At 38.0% G+C, this 15,643-nt stretch overlaps 1 protein-coding gene and 1 pseudogene across 1 annotated transcript; both read right to left on the bottom strand.

The window, feature by feature from the left end:
• Positions 1-108: 108 nt before the first annotated feature.
• On the bottom strand, positions 109-697 carry LOC148904394 (uncharacterized; annotated as a pseudogene).
• Positions 698-1,349: 652 nt separating this feature from the next.
• LOC116308240 (ral guanine nucleotide dissociation stimulator-like 1) lies at positions 1,350-15,350 on the bottom strand. Its single transcript, XM_089025373.1, has 17 exons — positions 15,158-15,350; positions 14,310-14,614; positions 12,064-12,123; positions 10,103-10,296; positions 8,946-9,097; positions 8,332-8,550; positions 7,727-7,830; positions 7,578-7,662; positions 7,262-7,351; positions 7,003-7,092; positions 6,871-6,903; positions 6,621-6,742; positions 5,963-6,028; positions 4,472-4,592; positions 3,257-3,529; positions 3,054-3,165; positions 1,350-2,585 (listed from the first exon to the last, which is right to left on the bottom strand). Exons 1-17 carry the CDS (start codon positions 15,191-15,193, stop codon positions 2,497-2,499), a joined length of 2,151 nt encoding a protein of 716 aa, XP_088881499.1. The 5' UTR covers positions 15,194-15,350; the 3' UTR covers positions 1,350-2,496.
• Between the last annotated feature and the right edge of the window lie 293 nt (positions 15,351-15,643).

Genomic DNA, 15,643 nt, shown 5'->3' with positions numbered 1-15,643 from the left:
TGCAGAATTGCATATCGGAATCGAAAAGTTTCCTTTTTCTTGGCTTTTTGTTATGATGGCGAGCCGTATTCACTTACAATTTCGTGCAGGAACTGCTTACGACTCCAATTACAAATCCGAGGCAAGTGTAAACCAGATTTTACAGACAAACTGCTGAGGGTTATCCAATGATGATGATATGCGATATCCCATTTCAAGCATAGTAGTGATTAAGCTGCGTTTGTAGCGCTCATCGACATGACTTGGGTAATGAAGTAGAAGGCCAGTGTTAGTGGGCTTGACATACACTTTCGTTTCGATGTCGGGGGCTCTATTAAGTAATTGGACACCTAAAAACGGCAACATAACATTACTTTCTACTTCCATGGTGAATTTTGACGAAGGATGTATTCGACTAAGTTCACATAGGAAGTGATTAGCTGTGTTGGCTATTAGGCATAATGGTTAAAGTGTCGTGAACATAACGTTTATAGTAAGATGGTAGTTTTCCATTGTGTTGTAGAATGTCTTCGAAACGACACATGAAAACATTAGCGAGGAGTGGTCCGAGAGGAGATCCCATCGCCACTCCGTCAATCTGTTCGTAGAGTTGCCCATCAAATTGGAAAAGCTGGTATTTAGTGGATATGGTCAAAAGCTCGATCAGGTCTTCTTTACTGATGTTGAGGTCACACGTGAGATTAAACCAGTTGTTATTGAAAACCAGTTGTTATTGAAAGCTTTGTTTGCTAATATCTAGATAGTTTCGTCCAAAGGAATATTTGTTCAAAGGAAACAAGTAAATCACCTTGGTTGATCTTCTCTTTTTGATCTTCTCTTTTTTTGAACTTCGACAGCAAAGGAGGAAGTTCAAAAAAAGATCAACCAAGGTGATTTACTTGTTGCCTATGATGTAGCATCTTTATATTCCTTTGGACGAAACTATCCAGATCGTCTTAGAATATCTTCGCACGGCAAATCTTCGTGCGAAGTCTTTGTGTTTTTGTTGGGTGGTTTTTAGAAGTCGTAATTATATGAAAATGCAACGCAAAAAGAGTTGAGCTGGATGTATAACTCTTTGAATCTTCTGCATTCTGTGAGTGGGAATAGGATTTGGACACTGGGAAGTGGGATTTGGAAAAAATAGTGTGGACGTAACCTTACTCAGGGCTACCCTTATTTCAGTGTTTAAATATTCACAAATACCAACGGTAAAGTAAAGAATGCACAATTTTAACAATACAAACACTTTGAAATCCGGAAAATGCTCTACACAAAATCGAGGCTAATGCTGCGCAACAGAGAACTGGAAAGTGAAGTATTTTCAGTTCCCTAAACTTCCCTCGCGTATCCATTAAGGGTTTGCAGTGTTTACGTGTAAAATGATTTTATTTCTTAAATATAAAATATAAAAAGCAAAAAAATATGGATAAAGGGTTTTTTCCTTTCTCGCGTTTCTTTTGCATAAAACTATTTATTTTATATAATCAAAAACACACCGGCCCAGCCCAGACCGGATCAGACCAGACCGGATCAGACCAGACCGGATCAGACCAGACCGGATCAGACCAGACCGGATCTTGTGTTGTAATGCATGCTTACTCGTGGAGTTCTTTATAACAAGACTAAAAAATTAAAAATTAAAAATTAAAAAATAAAATAAAATAAATAATTAGGGGTTTTGTGAGCATACTAACTGTTGGTGTTTACATTGGCGAGCATTGCTGTGTTGTATACATGTATCTCGTTACTTACTATGCTTTTTTCACGCGGTAACCATATTGGTTTGAACAATAGATTACTCTACGCGTAGCCTCGCATTCAAATGCTTGACAGTGATTTTATGCGGGTTAAACCGGCGAAGAGTTGTATTTTCATGAGAATAAACATGCATCGCTACCGCGTGAATAAGGCCCTTGTAGATGTAACCTATATACATGTTCTATATCTAGGATTCCTTTTGGTCACCCTGTGGTTAAGCAAGGAAACGATGTATTTCTTTTTCAGATTTTTTGACCAAGTAAAGGTGGAAAGCAATATTGGGAGGGTCAAAACAAGATAAATGCTAATTTATCCTTTTGAAGGTCAGCAAAGACTCCGGTGACACTGCACACAAACGAGCAAGAAATTGAACGCGGAGAATGCCTCGTTCCCACCACAGGGTAACCAAATCGAATTCTAATTGCTAACCCCGCAATAGTTCTTTGAAATAGATTGATAGACTGTTGGGCTGGTATGGATGTAATATTTTCTCATTTCAAACAAGGCGTCATCCCCTAGAGTATCATTTCTTTTTTCAACGGTTGCATATAAAAAGACACCTGTATATCGATACAACACAAACAAAGAATCTTCTTCTCAAGAGAATGACAAGTGGTCTGAAATGGGAAACATTACGCCAAAGCTTTCGATGCTTATAAATTATACTCCTCAAGCTGTTGAGCCGGACATACTCTCATACTGCATGCATGTCCCTTGGCGTCCACATAGACACCAACCGGGCCGCAATTATTAGGACTATCTTTTTCGAAGCTGAAATGTCAGAGGCTCGGCATTAGAATTGACCGCATAATAAACGTTGCAGTGATCTGGAAAAACCAGTTCATCTGAAAGAGTAAGAAAACAAGAGATAAATATCGAAAAACAAGGCAATAAGCCATATCTTTTACAAGTAATCTATATATCCTTAATATAGACTGTTGCTTGGTATGAAGATAATCAGTATGAATATAATCTCATTACCAGCCTAAAATGAGGGACAAACAATGCTCCTGTGGAATCAGTTGTGTACATTTCCATAGAAAACTTGACAATCATATCTGGTAGAAATTCCACGCAAGACCGGAAATGACGCCTATTGATAGCGACTATAAGCCTTTTCATAGTTTAAGAATCGATTCCACTGCGCATGCGATTTTATCCCGAATTTCTCACCTTCTTTTGTTTAATTAAGAACAAAAGAAGGTTTAGACAAAAGAATGGAATCGATTCTTAAACTATGAAAAGGCTTATTACGTAGTGACTTTATCAGCAAAAGTTATAATAATATGTGAATGAATGGATAATATACTCACTTCCATTTGGTAATTGCTGCACCAGGCAGTAATCCGCTTTAGAGTTTTCATTTAAGCCATGTTTTAATAAACATTTTTGAATAACAGTTGGTGTGCGCTCGCTTTGGGAAAGCTGAAAAATTAGAAGATTTACCAAATTACTCACATTGGCATTTCAAACACAATAATCAAAGCAGAAAAGTATATCTTCAACTCGTACTGACCCAAACGCCTTTGTATACCAGTCCACTATCTTCCTCATCTTCAAGGCTCACACGGATAATATATCCAGCCTGGAGGCCTCCAAAACCGGCAAATGGTGACGGAGAGGATGAATACTTATTAGGAGACCAAGGATTGGAAGACGTTACAGGTGGAGATGGTAATCTGAAACACGGAGAAGACCTTCTCTTTATAGGAATAGACATCCCCTTGGCGACTGATGCTTCTGAACCTGAACAGATCCCAGAAGAAGAAGAGGACGAGCCAGAAGAATGCTATTTGCAAGCAAAAAAGTGGATGAAAACTGAACTCTTACAATGTCTTCAATCAACAACTAAGTCTAGTTACTGGGCCCTCTATAACCCCTCTCTCCTCCCCTCTTTCACCCCACCCATCCCCCCACAAAAAAACTCTACCTTGTAATATATTTGAGATATTCATTGGTCCAACATGCATACAGTATGCTTCCCTATACTACAATAACACTCTACCGTGTAATATATTTGAGATATTCATTGGTCCAACATGCATTTGCTTCCCTATACTACGATAACACTCTACCGTCTAATATATTTGAGATATTCATTGGTCCAACATGCATTTGCTTCCCTATATATACCACAATAGATTCAATGGCTCGTGAAGTGAAATATTTAAAAAAAATGAAACTTTTATCTACGCATGCAGTCGAAAACATACAATTATCAAAAACAGTTGCTGGAGACCGAAATGAACTGTGGGTCATTAATATTCTTTATATATAAATATACCACTTGGGGAGCAGAAACAAATGTTGACATTTGGTATCAATGTTGGTAATCTAATTTTTACAAATGTCATAAACCGGTATTGAACCATAGTTCTTTTCGGTATTGCCATCGCCGTCCGACTTTTGCCATTGCCTCCGACAACGGGCTCTTTTGGAAATAAGTACATAACTGAGAAACGAGAGCCGAATAGACCGTTTTCTCAAGGTTGTGGTGTGCGCATCCAACTTGACGGGCCACAAAACTGAAAAACGCCAATTCAGTAAAGTTGAGAAGACAGTGTTATATTTAAAGAGGAGAATAATCGATTTTATGAATTCTTATCGAAAAACATTTCATAGCAATGAAGTTCCTTAAATTTGAATGCGCACGCAACCTTGAGAAAACGGTGTATAAGAGATCATCCCAGTGATGTGTAATAGGCCGTGTGTGAAAAGCACTGTTACTCACATTTCTCTGATGTCTTATTAATACCGGTGAGTTCTCGGTTGACTTCGATTCTTGCCGGTGTAACACGTTCCTGTCGGACGAAATGGACAGTGACGCAAGATCTGGATCGCTTTGATTCCTCCTGTTGAACATCAAACATGCATTTCAAGTACTGTTTAATAAACGAGCAGGAGTGTTTTATCAGGTTTAAAAACACGAGGCGTAGCGGATTGGTTTTAGACATGGTAAAACACGATCTGCAAGTTTATTGAATTGCTTCAAAGACTTACAAATGATTCGCAAACCTTTGGTCGAATTAGAGCGAGTAATCGAACATGCACTTTTATTTAACAGATCAAAAACTTTCACAGTTTTCCGTGTTTGATACTCTGATCAAAACACGCGGGATGTTGGGAGAACACGAGAGGAGCGTAGGAAACCACGACGCGTAGCGGAGTGGTTTCCAGCTTCTCGAGTGTTCTCCTAACATCCCAAGTGTTTTGATCAGAGTAGCAAACACAGAAAACTGTTTTTGATTTGTTTTATAAAATAACAAACGCGCGAAAAGATCGAAAAAAAGCAAAGTCTAAGTAAATTCTCCCTACGTGCCGTCTTATTCAAACTGACCAATGAGCGCGCACGATATATTAAAAATGACGATAGCGTGTTTTGATACTCCCATCAAACATGGTTTTCGACCAATCATATCGCGCGTAGTATCCCAATTATTTTATAAATTTACATAACTTTATCCATGACAATTATCTAAGTTCCTATTAAAGCTATCATGGAAGGGGTAAGCAAAACAGAGCTTGGCTCCAAATTAAGTGCAACCTAACAAAAATTTAAATTATAATAACAACAACAAAATATGACTAATTGTTAAGCAAGACCTTCTCCCCTAGCTATCCCCCTTAAAGCGAGCACCAGAGACAAAACAAACATCAGAAATGAAAAGAGCACCTCGTTATTAGTAACAGGGCCAACTATTAGGAAAAAATGGCATTTAATCTGAAATCAAATATCTTATAAGGATTTGTATAAAAAAAGTATTGTAAGGCAAGCTTTGCCATCCAGCACATTTTCCCATACAAATCCTTGAAACTATCTTTTTTTTTTTATTAATGTCATTTCCCCTCTTTTGCTTATTATGAGCGGATATTTCGCCTCCCTACTAATGTCGAGGTGCTCTCTGAACTTTTTTAGCTCCTTTTCACACAGCTACTCGTTTTAGGGGTAGGTCACGTGACCTGTTAGTACAAGTCGTCTGTTTTCCTTATTTTCCTTGACTAATATGTGATAATGTGAACAAAAGAATACAATAAAATATGGAGAAGTTGAAAGAAAATGCAGCTATGGATTAAGACGGAACTTTATATTATTTTACTGTACAAACATAGTGTGGAATTTCAGATGACACCAGCCAATGCATATTACTACTAGCCACTGCTAGCTTGGCTGGCACTTTGACAGGATGATCAGTTCATGTCATTGTTTTTACTTATGGCTCACCTTAATGAAAGTCTAACTGGTCTTTTTTTCGTAGAATCTTTTTCTATATCACACGAGATTTTGAAGCTAAAGAAACGGAAAACATGAACTATATAACTTTTCTTATTTCCCTTGATCAAAGACAAAGAAAATGTCGACAAAAAAGTAGAATATATAAAAATCAATCGTTGACTGGTTGGTTTGAGATTACTTGAGTTAAAGCGCGGCTAGGGTAGTGTGAAGTGGAGCGGAATGGAGTGGGGTGGGGTGGGTAGGGGTGGTGTGGTGTGGTTAGGTGTGATGTGGTGTGGTGTGGTGTGGTGAGGTGTGGTGAGGTGTGGTGTGGTGTGGTGTGGTGTGGTGTGGTGTGGTGTGGTGTGGTGTGGTGTGGTGTGGTGTGGTGTGGTGTGGTGTGGTGTGGTGTGGTGTGGTGTGGTGTGGTGTGGTGTGGTGTGGCGTGGTGTGATGTGATGTGGGATGGGTAGGTGTGGTGTGGAGTAGACTGGAATAGAGTGAGGTGGGTAGGGGTGTGGTGAGGAGTAGACTGGAATAGAGTGAGGTGGGTAGGGGTGTGGTGAGGAGTAGACTGGAATGGAGTGAGGTGGGTAGGGAGGGGGGTAGGTGGAGTAGAGTGGGTTTGGTTGGCTTTCCCAACTCATTTTTGTTTTGAAAAAATTACCTTTCTGCTTCAGAAAACGTCATGAGTGAGTCAAACGTATGCCTGAAATTTCCATTAGGTACAATGTTGTAATTTTTTGCGGCTTCTTGCAGAAGTTTGATCTGTGCAATGACTTCGAATTCCTGCAGGGAAATACAACAATAAAAGTAAAGTCATCTAGCATGAGCATTTGAATGACATTCTCCATTGTCGAGCTCAAACAATTCCCTGAATATATGTCAAGTATGCACAGCTTGATTTTGTCACTCACCTTTCGTCTTTTCTCAAAATTAATCAATCCATCCTATAAAAAAAACAACAAATCCATTCAGCAACAATGAAAGATATTTCCACATCTTCACAGAACACACGGCGACCATAGTTATAAAACAGTCAATTATACCTCTGTGTAATCTGGATATAATGTGTCAATCATTGTCAGATCTGTTAAAAATGTTCCTAGATACGGTACTGTTCCTTGCATAACGGAGTCCTATAAAAGGAAGAGCGAACAATAGTCACTGCACAAAACAAAGATGGGGAAAAAACAAAGAGAAAAGGAAGGAAGGAAGGAAGGAAGGAAGGAAGGAAGGAAGGAAGAGGAAAACAGTATTGACATGATAATATGCTCCTATCATGATAATATAATATTGCCGCCTTACTGAGTTTAGAAACCGCGATCGTCGTTTCTTCAGGCTGTTCGGTCTTTTTATTCCAGACGTTTCTGATTCTGGTCTTTTAGCTGTCCCTTCCTGCAACCATAATAAAAAACCTGGTTCGAACACACAGCATGCTAGAATTGACATAGCTGAATGTATGATAACAAGCCTCCCGAATCACTTATTAAATGAGCATTGTTATTAGCACACGTATTCTTGCAGGGGGACGTTCCTGGTTCATGTCCAACAACAAAGGATGTTGGACCCAGTATTTTTGTAGAATTTTATAATTATCGACTTCTATTGATCATCTCCATACCTTCATCAAAAGCTCTCTGCTCATTTTTTGATTCTTCTCCTCTGAAAAAATCGACGAGAGCTCAGAAAATAAAAGCTGTTTTTCCCTAAAATTATAAGCAAAAGTGGTTAGTGACATTCCATGTTGCTCTAGTTAGTTATATCTGTTACCTTGGGACTTGCATCCAAGATTTTTTTAGCCTATGTATTGAGGCAGACTGGAGCCCAGAAATAATAGCCCTCAGAGACGAAAAGTTCTTGATATCTCGACATTCCTATAAAAATATGTGTCAATTGATATAAATATTTTATAAAAGATACATTTTACGTTTAATTAAGCGTTGCTAATTTTATTTCAAAGAGTAGTTTTTTTTCAAAGCCTATTTTGCAAACAGTGATTAAAGCCAGAAACTTAGATCCTAGATGCCCAAACCTCGTGGTGGTATATAATACTGAACAACACACCGTATCCATGGTGATTTCCCACAAACAGTAAGTAGGCAAAAAAGGTCCCTTTTGTTTTACAATGCTTTGCATTGTCACTTCTTAAATATTGTCCAACCCTTGCTGCAAGCCTGTTTACAAGCTACTTTAAGTACAAGCACCAGCCAAGACCAATAACAGTTCTAGCATTGCTGGCCACAAGTTTATATTTTAGGTTAGGTTAGTTCAATCTATCTCATTACGCCATTGATTGGTATTATAATAGCTGAGACAAAAGAAAAAAGTCTAGGATGTCTGAGCTTCTCGTAAAAAAATCCTTAAAGAAAACAAACCTGCGCAATCTCGATCCAACGTGTTATGTATTGTGCTCTTTTGCTTGGCGCTGTACTTTTCCTACTGGAACAAGTAAGGATAGTAGAAATCACTCGCAGTGAAACAGCATTAAATTGTTCAACTGTTGGTTTTGCTGTATTGTGAGTATCTTTGCTCCGTCGTCTATTTGACCATACTGAGCCTAAACAGTGCCAAGGGATGACCTTGCGAAACAACTCCTGAAAATAACGACACGATCGACAATTTAAGAAGACTCAGTAGCCACTAAATTTGGATATTTCTCTTTCGTCTTAGAAAAAATCCAAAAAGGGACGACCTTTCCTCCTTCCCACTCCCCCTCCAGCCTTTTTTTTCTTCTCCTTGGTCTTCCCACCCATCCACCCACCCCACGCCCCCGCCTATCCACCCACCCCACGCCCCCACCTATCCACCCAACCCCCTTCCCCACCCATCCTACCTCTCCGTCCGCCACTGCCTCCTTGACCACTCAAACCCACTCCCCCAACCATCCTGCCACTCTACTGGCCTTCCCAACCACCCAACCCCACCCTCCACTCATCCTGCCACTCCATGATGATAATTGACGATAACTGGCACAACTGTCGGTACTTACTGCGTCCATAAGAGTAAGCTGCTCTGCGAACGACTCCGGGTTGGATGACAACAAATCAAAGTCAAGTCCTTCATAAGAGCCACTTGTTTTGTCAGCCTCCACGATGTAATCAACATCCTTAAGCATAGACAATCTAAAGCCTATTGGATCCCCTGTACATGAGAAAAGCGCATGTCACTATTAGAACATGTACATTTTATTGTTTTTTATTTTTTGTTTTAGTTTTTGCTCACAGGCTGGTGCTACATAATAGGACACAGGGTGCCCTTCAAGATACATTGCACCAACTTCAAACCCCGTAAAATCCCCGATACCTATCCCACAATCAAATCTTTAAGAAATCATTATTAAAGGCCAGACACTGAGGATGGTCACTGCCAAGGTTTCTTTACGTCCTCAGTGGTTCTTTTACGTCCCTCCGTTGCAGGGTGAGGTAGTGTGGAGAGAAATATAGGACCGCCATTTTACGTGGTCATCCGAAACACGTGAAGGTCTAACCATGATGTTGTTATTATAAAGGCAGCACCTTCTCCTCAGTTGTTCTAAAACCCTGAGTGTTGGTCCGGCTTGGACTTGAACCACGACCTCCTGCACGAAAGTCTGACCAGAAAGTCCGACAAGAACAACCTCTTCGCGATTGTCGATAGAACGTGGATGTGTGGTTGCAGACACGTAGAATGGCCGTCTCAGTACTAGTACGACTAACAACTTCTTCTGATTCTAGTTAATAGAGGGACTAGCTAAGTTTTTATACATCGTCGAAATGTTGCAGAGTTGAAGTACAGAGTATGTCGCTGTTGTCGAGTTGTGGTAGGGATTTCTTGCGCATATTCGTTATTTTCGAAGAAAACTTATAGATAATAGAGAGAGAACTGTTGATCCGCAAGATATCCTCAAAAGTTAGGTGTCGTATGACTTCGGACGTGATGTCAATGAAACCCCATTCTTCCTTAGATGTACGGATTATTTACAGGATAATGTTTTAGCCCGAAGGCATAAGGGGAGAGAATAGGCTACGCCCAGACCGTCTACATGCAGCTAAACAAGAAATCGTTGATCCAGAGTCGTAGAAACACGTCATGAAAAAGCGTAAAATGCATTAGATTAGATATTTCATTCTATTGTTTTAGAAATAGTACAAAATGTTTGTTGCTTACCTTCACTTTCATATGGTGTTATAATAAATGTTTGAAGCTTTTCTGTAATTTTCTTGGCCAAATCTTTCTTGATATCTCCTTCTAGTTGATTATTTACAAAGTTATTCAGTCTCTTTAGATCTGCGAAGTCTGGCGGCGCATTAAAGTCCGAGCAGAACTGCTCAAGCCAAACCATAAGAACTCCAATAACGCCTCTGTAATATCACAACAAACAGAAAATTAATTCTGTTTTGCGCAATAAAAAACTAGCTAATTATGTCCATATGATAAATAACTTGATAAGAGACGGATCTGGTGAGGAATGTTTACTCACCAAAAAGGAACGAGGCTAGAGAAGATTTCTACAAGAACTGTAGCTCATTAATCAACGAATTACAAGGGAGTAATACTGACACGTTCGATAATTAGACGTAAGGTATTTCATGTACGGTACAAACAAGTGGATCACCAAACACATTTATTGCTATAGGAATGAAATAATGCACAACATACTACGTACCTACCTTTCGGCAGTAATGGGGAAATGTTGGTAGAGATGCTAGTGAGTTCACTACTCAACAACATTACGATCAAAACCACTGCACTATATTGGCTACTGTTCTTTTTGAAAATTTTATTTCACAGACCCACGGTATTATGCTGTATAGAGTTTTATGTATCTCGAACGTGGCGTATTTGGTTCTGACTTCCATATTACATTACAGTTGCGCGAAGTCGTATTTCGCGATTTTGGATGTCGCATACTTTTGTGACACTTCAATTTCACAAAAATTTCACGTCATCCCCCACCCCCCCCCCCCGATTTTCCTTTTGGATCCGCCATTGAGTGCTGATCAAAATCAATAGGGGCTGAATAGTTCTCAGTAACAACATCTTTTATCCCTGTTTTTTACGCTGCCATTGTCAAAAAGAAAACGGCGCAATCTTGATCAGAATGTTATTTGAAACAAAACAGATTTTGAATCTTTTTAAAAGTTTCAGAATGTGTTCGCAAAGGCCTTTCAATATGGCGCAGCGAATTAATTGAGGGTACACAAACATATATATGTTATTTACCGGCCAGGAGGTCCGGATAGGGAAAAACTGTGCCCGAGGTCTTGAATATATGTCTTCAAGACCGAGGGCACAGTTTTTTCACATCCGGACCGACTATGGGACGGTAAATAACTTATTTATTTTTTTCCCGTATTGTTTTTTCTTGTTTTTGTAATCGTTTTGTTTTGTTGTTTAGCGGCAAAACATACCGGACCGCGAGCAGATACTGACAAAATACTGCACGCTCAAACAGCCAATCAGAACGCACGATTTTTTTAGTATACCGGACCGGGAAAAAATAAGAGTTGTTATTCTGGAAATAGTAAAATAATGTGTACAGCTTTTTCAAAAAAAATGTTGATGAAGGTTTTCTTGCATGTTGAATGTTGTATCAATGTTGCATGTTGTATCAATGTTGCATGTTGTATCAATGTTGCATGTTGTATCAATGTTGCATGTTGTATCAATGTTGCATGTTGTATCAATGTTGCATGTTGTATCAATGTTGCATGTTGTATCAATGTTGCATGTTGTATCAATGTTACATTTTGTATCAATGTTGCATGTTGTATCAATGTTGCATGTTGTATCAATGTTGCATGTTGTATCAATGTTGCATGTTGTATCAATGTTGCATGTTGTATCAATGTTGCATGTTGTATCAATGTTGCATGTTGTATCAATGTTGCATGTTGTATCAATGTTGCATGTTGTATCAATGCTGTCATGCCCGAAATTCACCATGGGCAATGTGAATGCAATAGCAAAAGTTTACAACAATATAGAACAGTAGTACCAAACTTCGTGTGTATTTTTCTGGTGTATTTTTTCTGTACTGACATTATTTACATATACATATAATACAAGTCAAGCTTGGTACTTGATACTGTATGTATCATCAGATATGGATAGCTACTACTACTTACTTCATGATAATCAGACTTTTCTCTGGACTTTCAATTCTCATTTGCTGAGCATCAAGGCACCTTAAAATATGAAATAAACAAATTAACAGTGAGAATGAAGTAATGAAAGGACAAAGAAACATGAATGAATGAATGGAACATCAAACTTGCAAAACATTAATTGTGAAATATCATATATTTATATTAAACAACATGGGTTGTGTGTATCTATAATTAATATTAATGTTGCTTTTGAAATGCTATAGAATCCTGGTTATAACCCCCCTCCCTGATTATGAGACCCCAAATAACACTCCCCAACCCCCCCCCCCCCCTCCTCCCCTCAATATGTTAATAAAAATTTTCATCCAGTTAATCAATTTTTTTTAAATTTATTTAGGCTTTTTCATGATGCTTGACTTACAAAAGAGAACAGAAAATGAATAAATACAAAAGCAAACAGAGGTGATGAGGGGCAAGTGAACAGACTCAAGGTCCCAGCAAGGTTCACCCCCATGAAGTCCTCTGATGTAAGCTCCACCCATTTTTTGAGTACTGCTTTGCAGGCCTAGCCTGTAGAACATTGATAAATAACTCAGATTATAGTTTTACTGAGCACTTACATACATACACACATACATACATACATACATACATCCACTTTTATTTGTTTCAGCAGATCTAAAAAACTGGCAGCTATATAGCTGATGTGGACCTGCATATCTAACTAACTACTAACTATTTAACTAACTATTTAAGATAAATAAAAAAATCTAATAATTAATCTATAATAGAATTATAAAATATTCAATTTAAAAATGATATTCTACAAATATGACAATATCCTATGAAAAATATATATATATATATTAATAATAATGAATAAATAAATGAGTAAATAAATACATAGAATTAATTTGGTGAGAATATATTTCGAAAAATTATGCTTGATTTAATATTATAAAATAATTGGGATACTACGCGTGCTATGATTGGTCGAAAACCATGTTTGTTGAGAGTATCAAAACACGCTATTGTCATTTTTAATCTATCGCGCACGCTCATTGGTCAGTTTAAATAAGACGGCGCGTAGGGAGAATTTACTTAGACTTTGCTTTTTTTCGATCTTTTCGCGCGTTTGTTATTTTATAAAGCAAATCAAAAACAGTTTTCCGTGTTTGATACTCTGATCAAAACACTTGGGATGTTGGGAGAACACTCGAGAAGCTGGAAACCACTCCGCGTTGTGGTTTCCTACGCTCCTCTCGTGTTCTCCCAACATCCCGCGTGTTTTGATCAATAATATCTGTTAAATCAATAATATATATAACTATTATCTTTATTGTGATTAAAACAAGTTTCCTTAGAAAAAGTTACCTGGTCAATTATTTTCTTATTATTCTTTAAAACCTTTTTAAAAGTATTCAGATCTTTAATGTTTCTAGTACTCCTGTCCAGGCTATTCCATATGATTGGACCTCGAAAGTCAAGACTATTTCTGCCCAGTTCATAGTTCTTAAATCTAATTTGTAATAAAGTGTTTCAAAGCTTTTACAGATTGTTGCATGAACACTGCCGCTCAATTGAAATGGACATGATTAAACATTTTGATTAAAGGGAGTTAAGGCTTACAAATTCACATTGTATTTGTTACAATTAAAATGGAAATACAATTATGGACATTGCATTCAGGAGAGCATCACCAATATGCATTGCACTCAGGAGAGCATTACAATGATTTACTAACATCGACGAGTATTGCATTTAGGAGAGCATCACCAATATGCATTGCACTCAGGAGAGCATTACAATGATTTACTGACATCGACGAGTATTGCAACCAACATAAAAATAATTGAATACAGACTATAATACCGCTATTAAGTGGACACAGCTATAAAAGCAAAAACACCCTTTTAGAGCTTAGACACTTTGTGCTCCAAACCTTGCATAATCCAGCAGGATTTGTACTCTACGTTGCAAGCAGTGCTCAGGAACCAAGTGTGAACATGCTAAAAAGTGAGCCTGTTTTTATTGGCTCTAAATGATTTGTAACATCACATCAGGCATCCATCAAGGGCACCATGCCAACCCACCCCACCCCCATACAAGTATAAAATGATGACTATTATTATAATCCATCACTTCTTTTGTTCTTATCTGACTGACCATGACATTTGCTATATTTGCAATCATATACACGCATTTTTGCAGAATATGGCTTTTTACATGTTTTATTGAAATTAAAACTGATATTTAAAACTGACCTTTCAATAAGAAGTTCCAATACATCATGTACTTCAGCAAATGCCCGATAAGTTGATAAAAAACCCATTAAATAACCGGGATCCGAGTCTTCGGATAAAGAGTCCTTCTCTGATACTAAATTATCAACAAGTTTCTTCAAAGTTCCTGCTTTGATTTTTCGCACAAGAATTGTTTCCCACTGTAAGTGAGAGACCGGTTCTTCGCTGATATCCACTAAATATTTAGCACTGCGACGATAGCGAACTTTCTTGAGAGAAACTTCATACACGGCTCCGTCTTCTCTTTCTTCACGAAAGAAACAGCGCTATTGAATTATAAAATAGAATAAAGTAAGGCTGTGATGAACAAGAAAGTGCACGTGCTTTAATAATACCGAGAAGTGTTATATGATCACGCACATCGATGTATTCAAATTTTTGGTTGATTGTACTACCGACATCAATATAAGCTTATTGCGATGGAAATCAAAATATTCCTTTGATCCGATAAATTGAATAAGGTTATGGTTGTAATTAAAGTACTCAATATTTGATTCAGAATCAACAATAATATGTCACGAGCAGGGATCGAGCTAGAAGGCCAGCATTTAACACCAGACAACACAGAGGATAATAGTCGTATATATGGCATGATTTATACATTTCTTCTAGCGGCTTCTCTAACAATTAGTTACTGGTAAGTTTGACATACTTCATATTGTTAAAAAATAAACTAATATATCTGGGGGAAAAACAGCTAAAAGTAAAAGGTCCGTCACTTGGAAATAAATAGAAATGATTAGCAAGCAGCAGATTGGAAGGGAAGATCACTTGGTCGTACGAGGTTGATACCCTAATAATATACTAACCTGAACTGGCGGAGATGTCTTGGTGACAGCCTTCATAATTTAGGAATTAATACCATACTTTACATTTTTCTTATTCGCCTCATCACGGCAGATACCGATAACTAAGACCGGGTAACTATGAATTTATAACATTGGAAGTGTCTAGAACTGTTTTCACTGTTTGCAGCATCCTTCATGACATTATATTAAATTTGATACCACAAAACACGTCATCCACATCAGAGAGCATATTTCACTTCCGGTGTCACTTAATTTTCTTTCATGCAAGAGCAATTTTCATTTTTCAACATTATCACGAGTTCGTTTTGCCCTTGCTGTTGTCGTTTACCATATAATTTTGATGTCACTATCTAGAATTTTCAAAAGTCTAGCTGCGCTCGCCCTCTTTTGGGGTTTTCCAAGGTCAGTTACCAGTTCTGGGATAGGGTTCAGTCCTCCTCTGGTCAGTTACATAAATCAGAACAAAAAGAAAAACAAACTTCGCAG

The sequence above is a fragment of the Actinia tenebrosa genome, unplaced genomic scaffold (genome assembly GCF_029948245.1).
Source record: "Actinia tenebrosa isolate PJP-AT-01 unplaced genomic scaffold, QUT_ActTen_1.0 utg1515__unscaffolded, whole genome shotgun sequence".
NCBI classification, from domain to species: domain Eukaryota; kingdom Metazoa; phylum Cnidaria; class Anthozoa; order Actiniaria; family Actiniidae; genus Actinia; species Actinia tenebrosa.
The sequence above is the reverse complement of the archived record's forward strand: the minus strand, read 5'-3'. Positions and strand labels throughout refer to the sequence as shown.